General features: G+C 44.0%; 1 protein-coding gene across 1 annotated transcript in view; it reads right to left on the bottom strand.

Moving 5' to 3' along the window:
* Positions 1 to 4,748: 4,748 nt before the first annotated feature.
* Positions 4,749 to 25,911, bottom strand: part of LOC311112731 (tyrosine-protein kinase Tec-like) — a 37,364-nt gene continuing 16,201 nt past the window's right edge. Inside the window, exons 7-19 of the mRNA XM_084155859.1 lie at positions 25,808 to 25,911; positions 25,272 to 25,337; positions 21,159 to 21,213; positions 20,332 to 20,411; positions 19,938 to 20,071; positions 19,710 to 19,784; positions 17,471 to 17,642; positions 16,882 to 16,992; positions 16,388 to 16,493; positions 16,091 to 16,155; positions 8,545 to 8,663; positions 8,302 to 8,459; positions 4,749 to 5,149 (exon numbers count right to left, since the gene is read on the bottom strand). The exon at positions 25,808 to 25,911 is cut by the window's right edge and continues 90 nt beyond it. Coding sequence (XP_084011985.1) covers positions 5,066 to 5,149; positions 8,302 to 8,459; positions 8,545 to 8,663; positions 16,091 to 16,155; positions 16,388 to 16,493; positions 16,882 to 16,992; positions 17,471 to 17,642; positions 19,710 to 19,784; positions 19,938 to 20,071; positions 20,332 to 20,411; positions 21,159 to 21,213; positions 25,272 to 25,337; positions 25,808 to 25,911 — 1,329 coding nt within the window. The 3' untranslated portion in view covers positions 4,749 to 5,065. The remainder of the gene's footprint in view (positions 5,150 to 8,301; positions 8,460 to 8,544; positions 8,664 to 16,090; positions 16,156 to 16,387; positions 16,494 to 16,881; positions 16,993 to 17,470; positions 17,643 to 19,709; positions 19,785 to 19,937; positions 20,072 to 20,331; positions 20,412 to 21,158; positions 21,214 to 25,271; positions 25,338 to 25,807) is intronic.

The raw sequence follows: 25,911 nt of genomic DNA, 5'->3' as shown, positions 1-25,911 counted from the left end.
GTTTTCACTTTGTCATTATGGGGTATTGTTGTGTGTAGATGGGTGAGAAATGTTGTAATTGAAACCATTTTGAATTCAGGCTGCAACACAACAACATGTGGAATAAGTCATGGGGTATGAATACTTTCTGAACGCACTGCATCTACTGTAGCACCCGATATGCCCTGGAATTATTACAATATAATACAAATAATATATGCCAATTTATCCAAAGCGACTTAGTCATGCGTGCATACATATCTTACGTATGGGTGGTCCCGGGAATCGAACCCACTATCTCTACCAACTGCGCTACAGAGGACAGATATATCCTGACTAGTATCAATAAGGGGGGGGGGGGGGGGGGTCATCAGTTCAACCCTGAGAAAAACATCAACAAGTGTCCAGAATGAGTTGAAGAAGCCATAAATCATGTCTCCCTGCTTGGTCTTACCTTTTGAGACGGTCCTAGATCCGGAGCCTCCGATACAATAACCCCTTTACAGCATCTCATAGGCTAACGGACGACTCTCTCTGCGTTTCTGGCTGAGCGCGGGGCGTGGCGTGTCTTAAGTCGTTGGGTCGGGCCGGGCAGGCCGGGTGTCCGGTGGAGGTGGATGTTTTGTATTGCGGCGGTCATGCATAAATAACACTGCAAGCTACAATACAGGCACATCCCTTCACAAGAGTGTGTGTGTGTGTGTGTGTGTGTGTGTGTGTGTGTGTGTGTGTGTGTGTGTGTGTGTGTGTGTGTGTGTGTGTGCGTGGATATCACTTCACAGGACGTCGTTTGATAAATATGATTTAATTTCATAACAAGTCACACTACTATTAAAAACATTAATTAATTAACCCTCATTGACTCATTGTACCAAAAGCTAGCTAGTGCCGTCGGAAAGTGTTCACACCCCTTGACTTATTCCACATTTTGTTGTGTTACAGCCTGAATTTAAAATGGATTAAATTGATTTCTCACTTCTCGCCCATCTACACACAATACCCCATAATGAGACATTTTTGTACATTTATTGAAAATGAAATACATAAAAATATCTAATTTACATAACTATTCTCACCCGAGTCAATACATGTTAGAATCACCTTTGATAGCGATTACAGCTGTGGGTCTTTCTGGGTTGTACAATATTTGCACATTATTTTTTTTTAGAAAATCCTTCAAGCTCTGTCAAATTGGTTGTTGATCATTGCTAGACAAGTCTGGCCATTGATTTTCAAGCAGATTTAAGTCAGAACGGTAACTAGGCCACTCAGGAACATTCAAATGTCGACTTGGTAGGCAAGTCCAGTGTAGATTTAGCCTTGTGTTTTAGGTAATTGTCCTGCTGAAAGGTGCATTTGTCTCCCAGTGTCTGTTGGAAAGCAGACTGAACCAAGTTTTCCTCTAGGATTTTGCCTGTGCTTAGCTCCATTCCATTTATTTCTATCAAAGGAAAACTCTGTAGTCCTTGCCGATGACAAGCATACCCATAACATGATGCAGCCACCACCATGCTTGAAAATATGAAGAGTGGTACTCAGTGATATGTTTGGGGAAAATCCAACACAACACAACACTTTGTATTGAGGACATAAAGTTAATTTCTTTGCCACATTTTTTGCAGTTTTACTTTAGTGCCTTATTGCAAAAAGGATTCATGTTTTGGAATATTTTGTATTCTGTACAGGCTTCCTTCCTTTCACTATCATTTAGGTTAGTAATCCCTGAGCGGTTTCCTTCTTCTCTGGCAACTGAGTTAGGAAGGACGCCTGTATCTTTGTAGTGACTGGGTGTATTGATACACCATCCAAAGTGTAATTAATAACTTCACCAAGCTCAAAGGGATAGTCAACGTCTTTTTTTTTTTTTTTTACCCATCTACCAATAGGTGACCTTCTTTGTGAGGCATTGGAAAACCTCCCTGATCTTTGTGGTTGAATCTGTGTTTGAAATTCACTACTCGACTGAGGGACCTTACAGATAATTATATGTGTGGGGTACAGAGATGAGGTAGTCATTCAAAAATCATGTTAAACACTATCATTGCACACAGAGTGAGTCTATGCAACATGTGACTTGTTAAACACATTTTTTATCCTGAATTTATTTAGGCTTGCCATAAAAGGGGTTGAACACTTATTGATTGAAGACATTTCTAAAAATATATAATTCTACTTTGGCATTATGGGATATTGTGTGCAGATCAGTGACACAAAATCTCAATATAATCAATTTTAAATTCAGGCTGTAACACAACAAAATGTGGAAAAAGTCAAGGGGTGTGAATACTTTGTGAAGGCACTTGTATCCTTGTAAAGTGGTGTTTCATACTCTTAGGTCTAAGTGTCTGTTGACATCGTTTCCCTCCTGAGTTAATGGAAGAGAATACAATCATATAGGAGAATAGTATATACAGTGGGGGAAAAAAGTATTTAGTCAGCCACCAATTGTGCAAGTTCTCCCACTTAAAAAGATGAGAGAGGCCTGTAATATTCATCATAGGTACACGTCAAGTATGACAGACAAAATGAGAAAAGAAATTCCAGAAAATCACATTGTAGGATTTATAATGAATTTATTTGCAAATTATGGTGGAAAATAAGTATTTGGTCAATAACAAAAGTTTCTCAATACTTTGTTATATACCCTTTGTTGGCAATGACACAGGTCAAACGTTTTCTGTAAGTCTTCACAAGGTTTTCACACACTGTTGCTGGTATTTTGGCCCATTCCTCTATGCAGATCTCCTCTAGAGCAGTGATGTTTTGGGGCTGTCACTGGGCAACACAGACTTTCAACTCCCTCCAAAGATTTCCTATGGGGTTGAGATCTGGAGACTGGCTAGGCCACTCCAGGACCTTGAAATGCTTCTTACAAAGCCACTCCTTCGTTGCCCGGGCGGTGTGTTTGGGATCATTGTCATGCTGAAAGACCCAGCCAGGTTTCATCTTCAATGACCTTGCTGATGGAAGGAGGTTTTCACTCAAAATCTCACGATACATGGCCCCATTCATTCTTTCCTTTACACGGATCAGTCGTCCTGGTCCCTTTGCAGAAAAACAGCCCCAAAGCATGATGTTTCCACCCCCATGCTTCACAGTAGGTATGGTGTTCTTTGGATGCAACTCAGCATTCTTTGTCCTCCAAACACGACGAGTTGAGTTTTTACCCAAAAGTTCTATTTTGGTTTCATCTGACCATATGACATTCTCCCAATCCTCTTCTGGATCATCCAAATGCACTCTAGCAAACTTCAGACGGGCCTGGACATGTACTGGCTTAAGCAGGGGACACGTCTGGCACTGCAGGATTTGAGTCCCTGGCGGCGTAGTGTGTTACTGATGGTAGGCTTTGTTACTTTGGTCCCAGCTCTCTGCAGGTCATTCACTAGGTCCCCCCGTGTGGTTCTGGGATTTTTGCTCACCGTTCTTGTAATCATTTTGACCCCACGGGGTGAGATCTTGCGTGGAGCCCCAGATCGAGGGAGATTATCAGTGGTCTTGTATGTCTTCCATTTCCTAATAATTGCTCCCACAGTTGATTTCTTCAAACCAAGCTGCTTACCTATTGCAGATTCAGTCTTCCCAGCCTGGTGCAGGTCTACAATTTTGTTTCTGGTGTCCTTTGACAGCTCTTTGGTCTTGGCCATAGTGGAGTTTGGAGTGTGACTGTTTGAGGTTGTGGACAGGTGTCTTTTATACTGATAACAAGTTCAAACAGGTGCCATTAATACATGTAACAAGTGGAGGACAGAGGAGCCTCTTAAAGAAGAAGTTACAGGTCTGTGAGAGCCAGAAATCTTGCTCGTTTGTAGGTGACCAAATACTTATTTTCCACCATAATTTGCAAATAAATTCATTAAAAATCCTACAATGTGATTTTCTGGAATTTATTTTCTCAATTTGTCTGTCATAGTTGACGTGTACCTATGATGAAAATTACAGGCCTCTCTCATCTTTTTAAGTGGGAGAACTTGCACAATTGGTGGCTGACTAAATACTTTTTTCCCCACTGTATGTAGTATTGTCATTCATGTTATTGTAATTACATTCAAGCTCCTGCAGGATTATTACAAACATACATTTACCTTGTAAATATATCTGTCTGTCCACAGCACAAGTCAGCTGGATGGAGGACATGTGATTGAGTATTGAAATAGAAGAAGATGAATGAATGGACCCGCTGTATTATACACTAACAGGACCAGATGTGTTAGAAGATGAATGAATGTACCTGAATACACACCTGGTCTTTCCATGACTGACCAGGTGAAAGTTATGATCCCTTATTGATGTCACTTGTTAAATCCACTTTAACCAGTGTAGATGAAGGGGAGGAGACAGGTTAAAGAAGGATTTTTAAGCCTTGAGACAACTGAGACATGGATTGTGTATGTGTGCCATTCAGAGGGTGAACGGGCAAGACAAAATATTTAAGTGCCTTTGAAACGGGGTATGGTAGTAGGTGCCAGGCGCACCGGTTTGAGTGTGTCAAGAACTGCAACGCTGCTGGGTTTTTCACACTCAACAGTTTCCCGTGTGTATCAAGAATGGTCCACCATCCAAAGGACGTCCAGCCAACTTCACACAACTGTGGGAAGCATTGGAGGCAACATGGGCCAGCATCCCTGTGGAACGCTTTCGACACCTTGTAGAGTCCATGACCCGACGAATTGAGTTTGTTCTGAGGGAAAAGGGGGGGGGGGGGGGGGGTGCAACTCAATATTAGGAAGGTGTTCCTAATGTTTTATCCAATCAGTGTACACTAACATGACTAGCAATGGGATTTAATTAGTTCAGTTCAAACAAACAACTGGAGAATGAAGAGGGATAAATCATATACCGTTTTGAGAAGACAGACAGTCCAGTTTCCTGTCAGACAGGATAGATGTGGTGAAACAGTATATTGTATTTGGACGTGAGCTTTCTGTCTAACAAAATCCATCGTGAGAGATCTATCCGTGGTGTGGAATGTTTGGAACCTTATCCAAGCAGTCCCCATTCAATCTGAGGAGATCTGAGTACATCCGATTGGTGGTTGCATTCTGATTGGTGGGTTCAGGCTGAGGAGAGGATCTGATTGGTGGGTTCAGGCGGAGGAGGAGCCGTCCACTTCCAGAGCATCGGAGATCAAGATGGAGATCTGAGAAAACGATGGTCTCTCCTCCGCTCTCTAGAGAGAGGGGGAAGAGCGAGAGAGGGGGGGAGAGATAGGTGGGGAGAGAGAGAGACGGGGAGAGATAGAGACGGGGAGAGAGAGAGATTAATAGTGTGTAAGGTTGAACTTCCTTTCTTTTCTCTCCAAAACTCTTGAGCGTGCCGTCTTTAGCCAACTCTCTTGCTATCTCTCTCAGAATGACCTTCTTGATCCAGTCAGGTTTCAAGACTGGTCATTCAACTGAGACTGCTCTTCTCTGTGTCACGGAGGCTCTCCGCACTGCTAAAGCTAACTCTCTCTCCTCTGCTCTTGTCCTTCTAGACCTGTCTGCTGCCTTTGATACTGTGAACCATCAGATCCTCCTCTCCACCCTCTCCGAGCTGGGCATCTCCGGCGCGGCTCACTCTTGGATTGCGTCCTACCTGACCGGTCGCTCCTACCAAGTGGCGTGGCGAGAAGCTGTCTCCGCACCACGTGCTCTCACCACTGGTGTCCCCCAGGGCTCAGTTCTAGGCCCTCTCCTATTCTCGCTATACACCAAGTCACTTGGCTCTGTCATATCCTCACATGGCCTCTCCTATCATTGCTACGCAGACGAAACACAACTAATCTTCTCCTTTCCCCCTTCTGATAACCAGGTGGCGAATCGCATCTCTGCATGTCTGGCAGACATATCAGTATGGATGACGGATCACCACCTCAAGCTGAACCTTGGCAAGACGGAGCTGCTCTTCCTCCCGGGGAAGGAGTGCCCGTTCCATGATCTCGCCATCACGGTTGACAACTCCGTTGTGCCCTCCTCCCAGAGTGCGAAGAGCCTTGGCGTGACCCTGGACAACACCCTGTCGTTCTCTGCTAACATCAAAGCAGTGACCCGATCCTGTAGGTTCATGCTCTACAACAGTCGGAGAGTACGACCCTGCCTTACACAGGAAGCGGCACAGGTCCTAATCCAGGCACTTGTCATCTCCCGTCTGGATTACTGCAACTCGCTGTTGGCTGGGCTCCCTGCCTGTGCCATTAAACCCCTACAACTCATCCAGAACGCCGCAGCCCGTCTGGTGTTCAACCTTCCCAAGTTCTCTCACGTCACCCCGCTCCTCCGCACACTACACTGGCTTCCAGTTGAAGCGCGCATTTGCTACAAGACCATGGTGCTTGCCTACGGAGCTGTGAGGGGAACGGCACCTCCGTACCTTCAGGCTCTGATCAGTCCCTACACCCAAAAGAGGGCATTGCATTCATCCACCTCTGGCCTGCTGGCTCCCCTACGTCTGCTGAAGCACAGTTCCTGCTCAGCCCAGTCAAAACTGTTCGCTGCTCTGGCACCCCAATGGTGGAACAAGCTCCCTCACGACGCCAGGACAGCGGAGTCACTCACCACCTTCCGGAGACATTTGAAACCCCACCTCTTTAAGGAACACCTGGGATAGGATAAAGTAATCCTTCTACCCCATCCTTACCCCACCCCACCCCCCTCCCCCCAAAAAAATTATCTGGATAAGAGCGTCTGCTAAATGACGTAAATGTAAATGTAAAAGTGCCCAGAACCACTGGTCCGAAATCTGATATTTCCCTCTAATGGTTCAGGACTAGACTAGATCCTACATCGGGTCATCTATAGTGAATAAAAATATAAAACGCAACATGCAACAACGGTTACAGTTCATATATGAGGAAATCAGTCAATTGAAATAAATTGATTAGGTCCTAATCTATGGATTTCACATGACTGGGAATACAGATATGCATCTGTTGGTCACAGATACCTTTAAAAAAAGGTAGGGGCGTGGATCAGAAAACCAGTCAGTATCTGGTGTGATCACCATTTCCCTCATGCAGCGCGACACATCTCCTTCACATAGAGTTGATCAGGCTGTTGATTGTGGCCCACTCCTCTTCAATGGCTGTGCGAAGTTGCTGGATATTGGCGGGAACTGGAACACACTGGCGTGCACGTTGATCCAGAGCATCCCAAACATGCTCAATGGGTGACATGTCTGGTGAGTATGCAGGCCATGGAAGAACTGGGACATTTTCAGCTTCCAGGAGTTGTGTACAGATCCTTGTGACATGGGGCCGTGCATTATCATGCTGGAACATGAGTTGATGGCGGCAGATGAATGGCACGACAATGGGCCTCAGGATCTTAATCGGTTTCTCTGTGCATTCAAATTGCCATCGATAAAATGCAATTGTTTTCGTTGTCCATAGTTTGTGCCTGCCCATACCATAACCCCACCGCCACCATGGGACACTCTGTTCACAACGTTGACATCAGCTAACCGCTCGCCCACACAACACCATACATATGGTCTGCGGTTGTGAGGCCGGTTGGAGGTACTGCCAAATTCTCTAAAACGACGTTGGTGGCTTATGGTAGAGAAATTAACATTAAATTATCTGGCAACAGCTCTGGTGGACATTCCTGCAGTCAGCATGCCAATTAAACACTCCCTCAAAACTTGAGACATCTTGAGTGGCGCAGCGGTCGAAGATATCCGGGCAGCCAGCCGAGGCGGCGCACAATTGGCCCAGCGTCGTCCGGGTTTGGCCGGCTGGGATGTCCTTGTCCCATCGCATTCTAGCGACTCCTGTGGCGGGCCGGGCGCCTGCACGCTGACACGGTCGCCAGGTGTACTGTGTTTCCTCCGACACATTGGCGCAGCTGGCTTCCGGGTTAAACGAGCAGTGTGTCAAGAAGCAGTGCGGCTTGGAGGGGTCGTGTTTCGGAGGACGCATGGCTCTTCGCCTCTCCCGAGTCCATTTCGGGAGTTGCAGCGATGGGACAAGACTGTAACTACCAATTGGATACCGCGAAATTGGGGAGAAAAATTAAAATATAATAATATTGCCTTTTGTACCCTGTGTAATGATCATGATGTTTAATCAGCTTCTTGATGCCACACCTGTCAGGTGGATGGGATTATCTTGGCAAAGGAGAAATGCTCATTAACAGGGATGTAAACACATTTGTGCACAGAATTTGAGAGAAATACGATTTTTTTTGTGCGTACGGAAATGTTTTGGGATCTTTTATTTCAACTCATGAAACATGGGACCAACACTTTACATGTTGCGTTTATATATGTTTTTAGTGTATCTTCTGCCTCCAACATTCACAATACAGGAAGCAGGAAGTAGGAAGCAGGAAGTGTACGATGTACCTCGTGCCAGCAGCGCTGCATGATGTCATAGATGTTGGGCGTGGCCTTCTTGGGTCTGTAGAGGCGATGTCCCTGTGACACCATCCTCACTACCTCATGGTTAGGGTTGTGATCAAACGGCATCTTCCCTTCTGTAAACACCTCCCACATCAACACACCTGACAGACACACACACACACACACGTCAATACACACACAAATCAATAGACCGTCCACACACACAAACACACAGTGACCACCTACCGAAGGACCATACGTCAGACTTGCTGCTGTACTTGCAGAAGTTGAACACTTCAGGAGGAGACCATTTGACTGGGAACTTAGCTCCCGATGAACTAGTGTACTGGTCATCTAGCACGTACCTAACACACACACACACACACACACACACACACACGCAGGTTAGAACACAAAGAGGGAGATTGCGTAATTGAGAATCCTCCATCTCGCCCAGACCGTGAGCAGAGCAACAGGCCCAACCCCCACTATTACACCTAAGAGGTGCAGTTGAAGTCGGAAGTTTACATACACTTTGGTTGGAGTCATTAAAACTCGTTTTTCAACCACTCCACAAATTTCTTGTTAACAAACTAAAAGTTTTGCCAAGTCGGTTAGGACATCTACTTTGCGCATGACACAAGTCATTTTTCCAACAATTGTTTACAGACAGATGATTTCGCTTATAATTCACTGTATCACAATTCCAGTGGGTCAGAAAATGATGTCATGGCTTTAGAAGCTTCTGATAGGCTAATTGACATAATTTCAATTAATAATAATTTCACAAGTCAATTGGAGGTGTACCTGTGGATGTATTTCAAGGCCTACCTTCGAACTCAGTGCCTCTTTGCTTGACATCATGGGACAATCAAAAGAAAATCAGCAAAGACCTGCGAAAAACATGTGTAGACCTCCACAAGTCTGGTTCATCCTTGGGAGCAATTTCCAAACGCCTGAAGGTACCACGTTCATCTGTACAAACAATAGTACGCAAGTATAAACACCATGGAACCACGCAGCCGTCATACCGCTCAGGAAGGAGACGCGTTCTGTCTCCTAGAGATGAACGTACTTTGGTGCGAAAGGTGCTGGAGAAATGTCCTCTGGTCTGATTAAACAAAAATATAACTTTTTGGCCATAATGACCATCGTTATGTTTGGAGGAAAAAGGGGGTTGCTTGCAAGCCGAAGAACACCATCCCAACCGTGAAGCACGGGAGTGGCAGCATCATGCTGTGGGGGTGCTTTGCTGCAGGAGGGACTGGTGCACTTCACAAAATAGATGGCATCATGAGGAAGGAAAATTATGTGGATATATTGAAGCAACATCTCAAGACATCAGTCAGGAAGTTAAAGCTTGGTCGCAAATGGGTCTTCCAAATGGACAATGACCCCAAGCATACTTCCAAAGTTGTGGCAAAATGGCTTAAGGACAACAAAGTCAAGGTATTGGAGTGGCCATCACAAAGCCCTGACCTCAATCCTATAGAACATTTGTGGGCAGAACTGAAAAAGCGTGTGCGAGCAAGGAGGCCTACAAACCTGACTCAGTTACACCAGCTCTGTCAGGAGGAATGGGCCAAAATTCACCCAACTTATTGTGGGAAGCTTGTGGAAGGCTACCCGAAACGTTTGACCCAAGTTAAACAATTTAAAGGCAATGCTACCAAATACTAATTGAGTGTATGTAAAGTTCTGACCCACTGGGAATGTGATGAAATAAATAAAAGCTGAAATAAATATAATTCTCTCTACTATTATTCTGACATTTCACATTCTTAAAATAAAGTGGTGATCCTAACTGACCTAAGACAGGGAATGTTTACTAGGATTAAATGTCAGGAATTGTGAAAAACTGAGTTTAAATGTATTTGGCTAAGGTGTATGTAAACTTCCGACTTCAACTGTATATATCAGATGCTCAACATGCTCTGTAATGTAATGGGCCTAAACAAAAATAACATTAGACACTTTATGGAACACAAAGCCTTCACTATTTCATCCTGGAATATCCAAGGCCTGAGGTCATCTGCATTTGGCCTAAAGAGCAGGAACCTGGACTTCACCAAAGAAATCCGAAATACAGACATTGTCATCCTACAAGAAACACGGTATAGAGGAGACGGACCCACTGGTTGCCCTCTAGGTTACAGAGAGCTGGTAGTCCCATCCACCAAACTACCAGGTGTGAAACAGGGAAGGGACTCAGGGGGTATGCTAATTTGGTATAGAGCAGACCTAACCCACTCTATTCAATTAGTCAAAACAGGAACATTTTACATCTGGCTAGAAATTAATAAGGAAATGATCTCAACTGAGAAAAATGACCTCCTGTGTGCTCCCTATATCCCTCCACTAGAATCCCCATACTTTAATGAAGACAGTTTCTCCATCCTGGAGGGGGAAATCAATCATTTCCAGACCCAGGGACATGTACTAGTCTGTGGCGACCTAAATGCCAGAACTGGACAAGAACCTGACACCCTCAGCACACAGGGGGACAAACACCTACCTGGAGGTGACAGCATTCCCTCCCCCATATGCCCCCCTAGGCACAACTACGACAACATAACCAACAAAAACGGGTCACGACTCCTGCAGCTCTGTCGCACGCTGGGTATGTACATAGTCAATGGTAGGCTTCGAGGGGACTCCTATGGTAGGTACACCTATAGCTCATCTCTTGGCAGTAGTACTGTAGACTACTTTATCACTGACCTCAACCCAGAGTCTCTCAGAGCGTTCACAGTCAAACCACTGACACCCCTATCAGATCACAGCAAAATCACAGTCTAAATGAAATACAGGACAAAATACAAACCCTCCAACCCTTATACAGGTGCCAGCATTGGTTTGTGATGGTAAATAGACGGCTACGAGAGAGAGAGTTGTTGTTCCACAAATTGATGGAAAGTGGGGTTGGGGGAAAAACATACGACATTATAAAATCCATGTACACAAGCAAGTGTGCGGTTAAAATTGGCAAACAACACACACATTTCTTTCCACAGGGCCGTGGGGTGAGACAGGGATGCAGTTTAAGCCCCACCCTCTTCAACATATACAGTGGGGAGAACAAGTATTTGATACACTGCCGATTTGGCAGGTTTTCCTATTTACAAAGCATGTAGAGGTCTGTAATTTGTATCATAGGTACACTTCAAATGTGAGAGACGTAATCTAAAACAAAAATCCAGAAAATCACATTGTATGATTTTTAGGTAATTAATTTGCATTTTATTGCATGACATAAGTATTTGATCACCTACCAACCAGTAAGAATTCCGGCTCTCACAGACCTGTTAGTTTTTCTTTAAGAAGCCCTCCTGTTCTCCACTCGTTACCTGTATAAAAGACACCTGTCCACACACTCAATCAAACAGACTCCAACCTCTCCACAATGGCCAAGACCAGAGAGCTGTGTAAGGACATCAGGGATAAAATTGTAGACCTGCACAAGGCTGGGATGGGCTACAGGACAATAGGCAAGCAGCTTGGTGAGAAGGCAACAACTGTTGGTGCAATTATTAGAAAATGGAAGAAGTTCAAGATGACGGTCAATCACCCTCGGTCTGGGGCTCCATGCAAGATCTCACCTCGTGGGGCATCAATGATCATGAGGAAGGTGAGGGATCAGCCCAGAACTACACGGCAGGACCCGGTCAATGACCTAAAGAGAGCTGGGACCACAGTCTCAAAGAAAACCATTAGTAACACACTACGCCATCATGGATTAAAATCCTGCAGCGCACGCAAGGTCCCCCCTGCTCAAGCCAGCGCATGTCCAGGCCCATCTGAAGTCTGCCAATGACCATCTGGATGATCCAGAGGAGGAATGGGAGAAGGCCATGTGGTCTGATGAGACAAAAATAGAGCTTTTTGGTCTAAACTCCACTCGCCGTGTTTGGAGGAAGAAGAAGGATGAGTACAACCCCAAGAACACCATCCCAACCGTGAAGCATGGAGGTGGAAACATCATTCTTTGGGGATGCTTTTCTGCAAAGGGGACAGGACGACTGCACCGTATTGAGGGGAGGATGGATGGGGCCATGTATCGTGAGATCTTGGCCAACAACCTCCTTCCCTCAGTAAGAGCATTGAAGATGGGTCGTGGCTGGGTCTTCCAGCATGACAACGACCCGAAACACACAGCCAGGGCAACTATGGAGTGGCTCTGGAAGAAGCATCTCAAGGTCCTGGAGTGGCCTAGCCAGTCTCCAGACCTGAACCCCATAGAAAATCTTTGGAGAGTGCTGAAAGTCCGTATTGCCCAGCGACAGCCCCGAAACCTGAAGGATCTGGAGAAGGTCTGTATGGAGGAGTGGGCCAAAATCCCTGCTGCAGTGTGTGCAAACCTGGTCAAGACCTACAGGAAACATATGATCTCTGTAATTGCAAACAAAGGTTTCTGTACCAAATATTAAGTTCTGCTTTTCTGATGTATCAAATACTTATGTCATGCAATAAAATGCAAATTAATTACATAAAAATCATACAATGTGATTTTCTGGATTTTTGTTTTAGATTCCGTCTCTCACAGTTGAAGTGTACCTATGATAAAAATTACAGACCTCTACATGCTTTGTAAGTAGGAAAACCTGCAAAATCAGCAGTGTATCAAATACTTGTTCTCCCCACTGTATATCAACCAATTGGCGAGGGCACTAGAACAGTCTGCAGCACCCGGCCTCACCCTACTAGAATCTGAAGTCAAATGTCTACTGTTTGCTGATGATCTGGTGCTTCTGTCCCCAACCAAGGAGGGCCTACAGCAGCACCTAGATCTTCTGCACAGATTCTGTCAGACCTGGGCCCTGACAGTAAATCTCAGTAAGACAAATAATGGTGTTCCAAAAAAGGTCCAGTTGCCAGGACCACAAATACAAATTCTATCTAGACACCGTTGCCCTAGAGCACACAAAAAACTATACATACCTCGGCCTAAACATCAGCGCCACAGGTAACTTCCACAAAGCTGTGAACGATCTGAGAGACAAGGCAAGAAGGGCCTTCTATGCCATCAAAAGGAACATAAAATTCGACATACCAATTAGGATCTGGCTAAAAATACTTGAATCAGTTATAGAACCCATTGCCCTTCATGGTTGAGGTCTGGGGTCCGCTCACCAACCAAGGATTCACAAAAAATGGGACAAACACCACATTGAGACTCTGCATGCAGAATTATGCAAAAACATCCTCCGTGTACAACGTAAAACACCAAATAATGCATGCAGAGCAGAATTAGGCCGATACCCGCTAATTATCAAAATAAATAAAAAAAACATTAAATTCTACAATCACATAAAAATAAGCGATTCCTAAACCTTCCATAACAAGGCCATCACCTAAAGAGAGATGAACCTGGAGAAGAGTCCCCTAAGCAAGCTGGTCCTGGGGCTCTGTTCACAAACACAAACAGACCCCACAGAGCCCCAGGACAGCAACACAATTAGACCCACCCAAATCATGAGAAAACAAAAAGATAATTACTTGACACATTGGAAAGAATTAACAAAAAAACTGAGCAAACTAGAATGCTATCTGTCCCTAAGCAGAGAGTACACAGTGGCAGAATACCTGACCACTGTGACTGACCCAAACTTAAGGAAAGCTTTGACTATGTACAGACTCACTGAGCATAGCCTTGCTATTGAGAGAGGCCGCTGTAGGCAGACCTGGCTCTCAAGAGAAGACAGGCTATGTGCACACTGCCCACAAAATGAGGTGCACTTGTATGACCATATTAGAGACACATATTTCTCTCAGATTACACAGACCCACAGAGATTTCCAATTTTGATAAACTCCCATATCTACTGGGTGAAAAACCACAGTGTGTCATCACAGCAGCATGGATTTGTGACTTGTTGCCACAAGAAAAGGGCAACCAGTGAAGAACAAACACCATTGTAAATACAACCCATATTTATGTTTATTTATTTTCCCATTTGTACTTTAACTATTTGCACATTGTTACAACACTGTATATATACATAATATGACATTTGAAATGTCTTTATTCTTTTGGAACTTCTGAGTGTAATGTTTACTGTTTAATATTTATTGTTTATTTCACTTTTGTTTACTATCTACTTCACTTGCTTTGGCAATGTTAACAATAAAGCACCTTAAATTGAGAGTACTACTGTACACATTACAATTACTTAGGTTTAAACATAAGCTCAACTGGACACCTTAATGATGCAGTGAATGAACTGAGAGAGAAAGCCCGCAGGGCATTCTACGCCATTATAAAACAAATTCAAATTCCTATTAAAATTTGGCTAAAACTAATTAAATGTGTCATTGAAATAATTGCACTTTATGGCAGCGAGGTGTGGGGTCCACTTGGAAAACAAGATTTCACCAAATGGGACAAACACCCCATTGGAACCCTGCATGCAGAGTTCTGCAAATATCCACTAATAATACAAACTAAAAAAGAGCAATTAAGTTTTGGAAACATCTAAAATACAGCGACCCCCTCTCATATCATTACCAAGCCCTGCAATGCCAAGAGCTGAGCAAAGAAAATAGTCCCCTCATCCAGCTGGTCCTGGGGCTGAGTTCACAAACCTGTTCTACTAACACACCGAAGCCTCAGGACCAGAACATCCAATCAATCAGAATAAACCAAATTACCACACAGTCAAAACAAAACTACATTACCTATTGGGAAACACAAGCACAAAGTAAAATGCAGTGCTATCTGGCCCTAAATCGACAGTACACAGTGGCAAACTATTTGACCATGGTTACTGATTAAAACCTTAGAAAAACCTTGACAAAGTACAGGTTCAGTGAGCACAGCCTTGCCATTGAGAAGGGTAGACAGAGGAAAACCTGGCTCCCTGTAGAGGAAAGGCTGTGCAACCACTGCACCACAGCAGAACCTGAGACAGAGCTGCATTTCCTGACAAACTGTCAAAAATATAAAACAATTAGAGTGTAATTTCCCCAAATTTGAAAGCATTTTTCAAGGTTTCAAAGACCTCTCTGATGAGAATAGGCTCCCTGTCCTGTTGGGGGAGGACACAGAGAGCTGTGGGTTGGCAACGCACTACATTGCTGCCTGCCATAAGATGAGGGACAGTGTCTGACAGACCAACCAACCTGCACATGTCCTCTATATTGTTATTGTTCAATGGTTATTTTGACCCTTGGTTATTGTTGTTACTGTTGACCCGTTGACAATTTTAATTATGTTAATAGTGTAAATATCCAAAGTAAGCTTTGGCAATATGTACATTGTTATGTCATGCCAATAAAGCAAATTGAATTCAGAGACAGAGAGACAGAGAGAGAGCGAGAGCGAGAGCGAGAGACAGAGACAGAGACAGAGACAGAGACAGAGACAGAGACAGAGACAGAGACAGAGACAGAGACAGAGACAGAGACAGAGACAGAGACAGAGACAGAGACAGAGACAGAGACAGAGACAGAGACAGAGACAGAGACAGAGAGAGAGAGAGAGAGAGAGAGAGAGAGAGAGAGAGAGAGAGAGAGAGAGAGAGAGAGAATGAGAGAGAGAGAGAGACAGACAGAGAGACAGACAGAGAGACAGACAGAGAGACAGACAGAGAGACAGACAGAGAGACAGACAGAGAGACAGACAGAGAGACAGACAGAGAGACAGAGAGACAGAGAGACAGACAGAGACAGACAGAGAGACAGACAGAGAGACAGACAGAGAGACAGACAGAGAGACAGACAGAGACAGAGAGACAGACAGAGAGAGAGACAGACAGAGAGACACAGAATGGTGTGAGAGTTATTCCGTTGTGTACCTGGCCATTCCAAAGTCTGATACCTTCACCACCAGAGCATCGTTCACCAGACAGTTCCTCGCTGCCTAAAGACAGACAGAGATTGGCTGTTACTCTAACCAGATCTGTGCATATTGACAGAACGACTCACCAGCTTTCTCCCTATTGGCTAGGTGTATGTATTCTATGATCCTATTGGCTGATAGACTCACCAGGTCTCAGTAAGGTCTCTCCCTATTGGCTTAAGTAGACTCCCCCCAGTCTCTACCCATTGGCTAGGTGTCTGTATTCTGTAACCCCATTGGCTGACAGACTCACCAGGTCTCTGTGTATGAAGTGGTGTGCTTCCAGGTGTTCCATCCCCTCGGAGACGTCCTGACAGATACTCAGTAAGGCACCCGGGCTGAAGGTGTCCCGACGCTGCCTGAAGTAAATGAACACTAAATATTTGAAGCTACCCGCTGAAGAAGGCTGATAAAGCCGAAAGGTCTGCATAGCAGGTTGGAGGGCAGCTCTCCAGGAACAGGTTTGGAGTTAAAACTTACAGGAGGGTATTTTTAACATTACATTTTAGTCATGTAGCAGACGTTCTTATCCAGAGCGACTTCCAGGAGCAATTAGGGTTAAGTGCCTTGCTCAAGGGCTCGGGGAATCGAACCAGCAACCTTTCGGTTACTTACCCAACATTCTTAACCGCTAGGCTACCAGCCTGGTATATCTCCAGGAATAGGGTTGGAGTTGAGCAGCCTTGCTATCCTGATGGGGAAATGATTTTAAAAACATCTTTCTGAGTGCAGACCTGTTCCTCTTACCGGATGTAATTGAGCAGACATCCCAGTTCCATGAACTCAGTCACAATGTAGATGGGCTTCTGGTGGGTGCACACTCCATACAGCTGCACCAGCTTAGGGTGGGAGAGACGCCTGCAACACACACAGGGACACACACACACACACAGGGACACACACACACACACAGGGACACACACACACACAGGGACACACACACACACACAGGGACACACACACACACACAGGGACACACACACACACAGGGACACACACACACACACAGGGACACACACACACACACACAGGGACACACACACACACACAGGGACACACACACACACACAGGGACACACACACACACACACAGGGATGAACACACACACAGGGACACACACACACAGGGACACACACACACACACACAGGGACACACACACACACACAGGGACGAACACACACACACACAGTTACAATGTGGAGATCTCATGGGTACAAACAACCATTAGGGTGTGTGTGTGTGTGTGTGTGTGTGTGTGTGTGTGTGTGTGTGTGTGTCCATCTATCGATGTGTGCTGTCTTGTCTTGTCTATCAGCAGTGTGACTCCCACTCACATCATAACCTTGGCTTCCTCTATGAAGTCCTCTTCGTACATGGCTCCTTCTCTGATAGCCTTGATGGCCACTTTATGTTGAGCTCTCCATTTCCCCAGACGCACCACCCCAAACTGACCACTACCCAGCTCCTTCATGAAGGTCAGCTCACTAGGGTTGATCTCCCACTTCTCTGTATGGAGTACAGTAGAGTAGAGTAGAGTAGAGTATAGTATAGTAGTGTAGAGTAGAGTAGAGTAGAGTTAGTGTAGAGTAGTGTAGAGTAGAGTAGAGTTAGTGTAGAGTAGAGTACAGTAGTGTATATTAGAGTAGAGTAGAGTAGAGTAGAGTACAGTAGTGTATAGTATAGTATAGTATAGTAGTATAGAGTAGAGTAGAGTAGAGTATATTAGAGTAGAGTAGAGTAGAGTAGAGTAGTGTATATTAGAGTAGAGTAGAGTAGAGTAGAGTTAGTGTATATTAGAGTAGAGTAGAGCAGAGTAGAGTTAGTGTAGAGTAGAGTACAGTAGTGTATATTAGAGTAGAGTAGAGTAGAGTAGAGTACAGTAGTGTATAGTATAGTAGAGTAGTGTATAGTATAGTAGAGTATAGTAGAGTAGTGTAGAGTAGAGTAGAGTATAGTAGTGTAGAGTATAGTAGTGTAGAGTATAGTATAGTATAGTAGAGTAGAGTATAGTAGTGTATAGTAGAGTAGTGTAGAGTAGAGTAGTGTAGAGTAGAGTATAGTAGTGTAGAGTATAGTAGTGTAGAGTAGAGTATAGTATAGTATAGTAGAGTAGAGTAGAGTATAGTAGTGTATAGTAGAGTAGAGTAGAGTAGTGTAGAGTATAGTAGTGTAGAGTATAGTATAGTATAGTATAGTAGAGTATAGTATAGTATAGTATAGTAGAGTAGAGTAGAGTATAGTATAGTAGAGTAGAGTAGAGTATAGTATAGTAGAGTAGAGTAGTGTATAGTAGAGTAGAGTAGAGTAGTGTAGAGTAGAGTATAGTATAGTAGTGTATAGTATAGTAGAGTATAGTATAGTATAGTATAGTAGTGTAGTGTAGAGTAGAGTAGAGTATAGTAGTGTATAGTAGTGTATAGTAGAGTATAGTATAGTATAGTATAGTAGTATAGAGTAGAGTAGAGTAGTGTATAGTAGAGTAGAGTAGAGTAGAGTAGAGTAGAGTAGTGTAGAGTAGTGTGTAGTATAGTATAGTATAGTATAGTATAGTAGTATAGAGTAGAGTATAGTAGAGTAGAGTATAGTATAGTAGTATAGAGTAGAGTAGAGTAGAGTAGAGTAGAGTAGAGTAGAGTAGTGTATAGTAGAGTATAGTAGTGTATAGTATAGTAGAGTATAGTATAGTATAGTATAGTAGTGTAGTGTAGAGTAGAGTAGAGTATAGTAGTGTATAGTAGAGTATAGTATAGTATAGTATAGTAGTATAGAGTAGAGTAGAGTAGTGTATAGTAGAGTATAGTAGAGTAGAGTAGAGTAGAGTAGAGTATAGTAGTGTATAGTATAGTATAGTATAGTATAGTATAGTAGTGTAGAGTAGAGTAGAGTATAGTAGTGTATAGTAGAGTATAGTATAGTATAGTATAGTAGTATAGAGTAGAGTAGAGTAGTGTAGAGTAGTGTAGAGTAGAGTAGAGTAGAGTATAGTATAGTATAGTATAGTAGTGTAGTGTAGAGTAGAGTAGAGTATAGTAGTGTATAGTAGAGTATAGTATAGTATAGTAGTATAGAGTAGAGTAGAGTAGAGTAGAGTAGAGTAGAGTAGAGTATAGTAGAGTAGAGTAGTGTATAGTATAGTATAGTAGTGTAGAGTAGAGTATAGTAGTGTATATTATAGTAGAGTATAGTATAGTATAGTATAGTAGTGTAGAGTAGAGTATAGTAGTGTAGAGTATAGTATTGTATAGTATAGTAGTATAGAGTAGAGTAGAGTAGAGTAGAGTAGAGTATAGTATAGTATAGTATAGTATAGTATAGTATAGTAGTATAGAGTAGAGTAGTATAGAGTAGAGTAGAGTAGAGTAGTGTAGTGTATAGTAGAGTAGAGTATAGTATAGTATAGTAGTATAGAGTAGAGTAGTATAGAGTAGAGTAGATTAGAGTAGAGTAGAGTAGATTAGAGTAGAGTAGAGTAGTGTAGTGTATAGTAGAGTAGAGTATAGTATAGTATAGTATAGAGTAGAGTAGTATAGAGTAGAGTAGATTAGAGTAGAGTAGAGTAGAGTAGAATCTCACCGTAGCTGAAGCCTGCTGTGGATGGAGCTGATCTCTCTTTCTTTCCTACTGGATACCTCAACCTGGCTACCAGACCTGAGACAGGAGAGGAGAGGAGAGGAGAGGAGAGGAGAGGAGAGGAGAGGAGAGGGTGACATTACAAAGTGTGTGTCCCCCCCTTGGTACATGTGAATACATGTGTATTATTGTGTGTGTGTGTGTGTGTGTGTGTGTGTGTGTGTGCTCCACCTGCAGCGTTGTAGTTGTGGTACTCTATGAGGTCAGGTATGGAGGTGAACAGGTGTTTCTCAGCCAGGTAGAACTGTCTGGGGCTGCCTGGGGTCTCCTTGATGTGGTAATGCCTGATAGCCACACCCCCCTCCCTATGACCGTCACACAACGTTTATACAACGTTTGACTGATCCAAACTTCAGACAATGTTTTACTGACACGAAGAATTGAAACATTATGCTGACCCAAGATAACATTTAAAACGTTATAACCTAGGATAAACCCCACCCTCCCTCCCTATTGATGCGTACCCTGCTGACTTGGTGTACAGAGAGACGGTAAACTCCCCCCCTCCCCTCCCCTCCCTCCCTCCCTCCCTCCCTCCCCCCCCCCCCTCCCTATTGATGCGTACCCTGCTGACTTGGTGTACAGGGAGACGGTAAACGTTCCTGGTTTACTGGAGTCTCTTACCATGAACCCTCCCTCTTTATCCTGTAGAGGGAGACAGAGTTACTCACACGCATACAGTACCAGTCAAAGGTTTGGACACACCTACTCATTCCAGGGTTTTTCTTTTCTTTTTACTATTTTCTACATTGTAGAATAATAGTGAAGACATCAAAACTATGAAATAATTATGTAGTAACCAAAAATCAACAAATCAAAATATGTTTTATATTTGAGATTCTTCAAAGTAGCCACCCTTTGCCTTGATGACAGCTTTGCACACTCTTGGCATTCTCTCAACCAGCTTCATGAGGAAATGCTTTTCCAACAGTCTTGAAAGAGTTCCCACATATGCTGAGCACTTGTTAGATGCTTTTCCTTCAACTCATCCCAAACCATCTCAAATTGGGTTGAGGTCGGGGGATTGTGGAGACCAGGTCATCTGATGCAGCACTCCATCACTCTCCTTCTTGGTCAAATAGCCCTTACACAGCCTGGAGGTGTGTTGGGTAATTGTCTTGTTGAAAAACAAATGATAGTCCCACTAAGCGCAGATCAGATGGATGGCAAAGGGTGGCTATTTGAAGAATATCAAATATATATTGATTTCTTTAACACTTTTTTGGTTACTACATGATTCCATATGTGTTATTTCATAGTTTTGATGTCTTCACTATTATTCTACAATGTAGAAAATAGTAAAAATAAAGAAAAACCCTTGAATGAGTAGGTGTGTCCAAACTGTTGACTGGTACTGTGTATATATATATATATATTTATTTATCAACTCGCCTCTCTCCGCAGTAGTTCCTCTGCTTTGTTCCGGTTGACATGTTTACTGTACCAGCTGAAAACACACAACACTTTATTTATTAATATTAATTATTATATCCATTAGTTCATATAAAAACGCTTAAAGCCAGACTCAGTAAATCCCAAATAAAATCTCAAATTTCTTTAAATCGTTTAATATACTCTACATGGCCAAAAGTATGTGGACACCTGCTCATTGAACATCTCATTCCAAAATCATGGGTATTAATATGGAGTTGGTCCCCCCCTTTGCTGCTATAACAGCCTCCACTCTTCTGGGAAGGCTTTCCACTAGATGTTGGAACATTGCTGCGGGGACTTGCTTCCATTCAGCCACAAGAGCATTAGTGAGGTCGGGCACTGATGTTGGGTAACTAGGCCTGGCTCGCAGTCGGCGTTCCATTTCATCCCAAAGGTGTTCGATGTGGTTGAGGTCAGGGCTCTGCAGGTCAGTCAAGTTCTTCCACACCGATCTCGACAAACCATTTCTGTATGGACCTCGCTTTGTGCATGGCGGCATTGTAATGCTGAAACAGGAAAGGGCCTTCCCCAAACTGTTGCCACAAAGTTGGAAGCACAGAATCGTCTAGAACATCATTGTATGCTGTAGCGTTAAGATTTCCCTTTGCTGGAACTAAGGGTCCGTCAGACTGCCAGATGGTGAAGCGTGATTCATCGCTCCAGAGAACGCATTTCCACTGCTCCAGAGTCCAATGGTGGCGAGCTTTACACCACTCCAGCCGATGCTTGGCATTGTACATGGTGATCTTAGGCTTGTGTGCGGCTGCTCGGCCATGGAAACCCATTTCATGAAGCTCCCAACGAACAGTTATTGTGCTGACGTTGCTTCCAGAGGCAGTTTGGAACTTGGTAGTGAGTGTTGCAACCGAGGACAGACAATTTTTACGCGCTACGTGCTTCAGCACTCGGCGGTCCCGTTCTGTGAGCTTGTGTGGCCTACCATTTTAGGGCTGAGCCGTTGTTGCTTCTAGACGTTTCCACTTCACAATAACAGCGCTTACAGTTGACCGGGGCAGCTCTAGCAGGGCAGAAATTTGACAAACTGACTTGTTGGAAAGGTGGCATCCGATGACGGTGCCACGTTGAAAGTCACTGAGCTCTTCAGTACGGGCCATTCTACTGCTAATGTTTGTCTATGGAGATTGCATGGCTGTGTGCTCGATTTTATACACCTATACGGGTGTGGCTGAAATAGCCGAATCCACTAATTTGAAGGGGTGTCCACATACACTATATATCTCGAAATGGATAGGTGAAAGCTTAATTTGTAATTTGTGTCACTTCAAAGTGATACATTTTTATATAAGTACAGCGGCTTTGTTTACAAATTGCAGGTCAGATTCATCCAGGTAATTATGACACCTATTGACCAATTCCATCTGTTGCTCTGATCCATCCACGACTACCGCCTCAAATCGCACCGACAGCATCATGGTACGCGGCGTCATCTGGATGTGTGTGCAACAAAAGTTCAACATTCACCTTCTGCTACCATTTCCGTCAAGCCGTTCCCATACTAGGGGGGGTCGCCTGATATAAAAAAAATCAAAAAATAACAATAACAACCTTAAAACTCGAAATGAAAATTATTGAAATCTAAAATATTAAATTCAACCAGAGAGTGCCCTTATAGATTGTGGGAAAAGGCTGCCCTTGACCATTGCCCTTGAAATCGGAAGTGCAACAGTCATCAAGCCACACCCATCTCAACAAGATTCAACAACTGAACTAAACAAGTTCCACAGACATGTGACTAACCGAAATTGAATAATGTGTCCCTGAACAAAAGGGGGGGGGGGGTCAAAATCAAAAGTAACAGTCAGTATCTGGTGTGGCCACCAGCTGCACTAAGTACTGCAGTGCATCTCCTCCTCATGGACTGCACCAGATTTGCCAGTTCTTGCTGTGAGATGTTACCCCACTCTTCCACAAAGGCACCTGCAAGTTCCCTGACATTTCTGGGGGGAATAGCCCTAGCCCTCACCCTCCGATCCAACAGGTCCCAGACCTGCTCAATGGGATTGAGATCCAGGCTCCTTGCTGGCCATGGCAGAACACTGACATCCCTGTCTTGCAGGAAATCACGCACAGAACGAGCAGGATGGCTGGTGGCATTGTCATGCTGGAAGGTCATGTCAGGATGAGCCTGCAGGAAGGGTACCACATGAGGGAGGAGGATGTCTTCCCTGTAACGCACAGCGTTGAGATTGCCTGCAATGACAACAAACTCAGTCCGATGATGCTGTGACACACCGCCCCAGACCATGACGAACCCTCCACCTCCAAATCGATCCCGCTCCAGAGTACAGGCCTCGGTGTAACGCTCATTCCTTCGACGATAAACGCGAATCCGACCATCACCCCTGGTGAGACAAAACCGTGACGTGTCAGTGATGAGCACTGTCCTGTCTGGTCCAGCGACGGTGGGTTTGTGCCCATAGGCGACGTTGTTGCCGGTGATGTCTGGTGAGGACCTGCCTTACAACAGGCCTACAAGTCCTCAGTCCAGCTTCTCTCAGCCTATTGCGGACAGTCTGAGCACTGATGGAGGGATTGTGCGTTCCTGGTGTAACTCAGGCAGTTGTTGTTGCCATCCTGTACCTGTCCCGCAGGTGTGATGTTCAGATGTACCGATCCTGTGCAGGTGTTGTTACACGTGGTCTGCCACTGCGAGGACGATCAGCTGTCCGTCCTGTCTCCCTGTAGCGCTGTCTTAGGCGTCTCACAGTACAGACATTGCAATTTATTGCCCTGGCCACATCTGCAGTCCTCATGCCTCCTTGCAGCATGCCTAAGGCACGTTCACGCAGATGAGCAGGGACCCTGGGCATCTTTCTTTTGGTGTTTTTCAGAGTCAGTAGAAAGGCCTCTTTAGTGTCCTAAGTTTTCATAACTGTGACCTTAATTGCCTACCATCTGTAAGCTGTTAGTGTCTTAACGATCGTTCCACAGGTGCATGTTCATTAATTGTTTATGGTTCATTGAACAAGCATGGGAAACAGTGTTTAAACCCTTTACAATGAAGATCTGTGAAGTTATTTGGATTTTTACTAATTATCTTTAAAGACAGGGTCCTGAAAAAGGGACGTTTCTTTTTTTGCTGAGTTTACTTAATAATAATAATAATAATAATATAATAATGCCATTTAGCAGATGCTTTTATCCAAAGCGACTTACAGTCATGTGCGCATACATTTTTACGTATGGGGTGGTCCCGGGGATCGAACCCACTACCCTGGGCGTTACAAGCGCCGTGCTCTACCGATTGAGCTACAACCGCAGCCCGCAATTCGGGGTGTTCCTGTATTTGGGAATTCCTGTATATGTATTTTTTTTTACTTAGTTGGGGTCTCAATTTACTGTGATAAGTTTATTTTACTATTCTATTTCGAATTGAGTGTCTCGGATTTACTTACAGAATAAACACACTAATGCTCTGAGACCAGGTTGACTTACTTGCCAACTTTAATGGAGTTGTTAGCTGGCTAATCCTTTCCCTCTTGGGTGTGTTTACTAATGCAACCTTTTGATGGCAAATCTATTTCATAATTCAACATGGGCTAGCTAGTGGCTGACAGTCGACTTTTGGTTGTGCATCAGCAGTGTCTCGTGTTACTTACGTCAGTCATTGATAGTCACTCACTTAGCTCATGTCAGAATAAACATTTTTTTTAGATTGGTAAATTAGTGTAACGGCCAGCTATCTAAACTTCGTTGAATTACCAACCGGGGGGGACCCCCTTTAATTTTGTTAGTCAGTCTCACTCAGATATCATATTTAAAAAACTGCAAACATTTCTCTCCACCTTATGGCAAAATGTGTAGAATTGCAGGAAATGAACTATAAAACTCAAAATACTTCTCTCCGCTTTGAAGAGGGGGGGGATGCTAAAATGTTTTAAATCGCAATGTGGTGGTGGTGGTGGGGGGGGGGTTATTAAAGTTGACATTTAAAAGGGTTAAGGTTAGGTAAGGATCCCTCTTAGCATCTACCCCAGTGCTGATGTAAAAGCAACATAACGTTCTAATGGTGTTCTTTACCACGTTCTAGCCTCACAGCACTTTACTCACGCATACTGTTCCAGGTTCCCCAACTTCTTCTCTGTCACGTAGTTGCTAGGGATATAGCCCTCCTCCCTGCATGTCAACAAACAAACAAACAAACAAACAAACAAACTCAGATGTGCAATGTGAAGGTCCAAAGACCAAGATTATACCAGGGGCCAAGTTACAGTGAGATTACACCAGGGGCCAAGTTACAGTGAGATTATACCAGGGGCCAAGTTACAGTGAGATTATACCAAGGGGCCAAGTTACAGTGAGATTATACCAGGGGCCAAGTTACAGTGAGATTATACCAGGGGCCAAGTTACAGTGAGATTACACCAAGGGGCCAAGTTACAGTGAGATTATACCAAGGGGCCAAGTTACAGTGAGATTATACCAAGGGGCCAAGTTACAGTGAGATTATACCAAGGGGCCAAGTTACAGTGAGATTACACCAGGGGCCAAGTTACAGTGAGATTATACCAGGGGCCAAATTACAGTGAGATTATACCAGGGGCCAAATTACAGTAAACAAAGGCTCACATACACACTGTACTGACCCGTATGTGTTGCGGGCCTTGTACCAGTTGATGTCACATTTCTCCAGTATGACGTATTCTCCTCCCTTGGTCATAGTGAGGTCATGTGGTTCAGGACCATTGAA

The sequence above is a fragment of the Coregonus lavaretus genome (assembly GCF_964263955.1).
Source record: "Coregonus lavaretus genome assembly, chromosome: 39".
Lineage (NCBI taxonomy): Eukaryota > Metazoa > Chordata > Actinopteri > Salmoniformes > Salmonidae > Coregonus > Coregonus lavaretus.
This window is presented reverse-complemented; position numbering and strand designations above follow the sequence as displayed.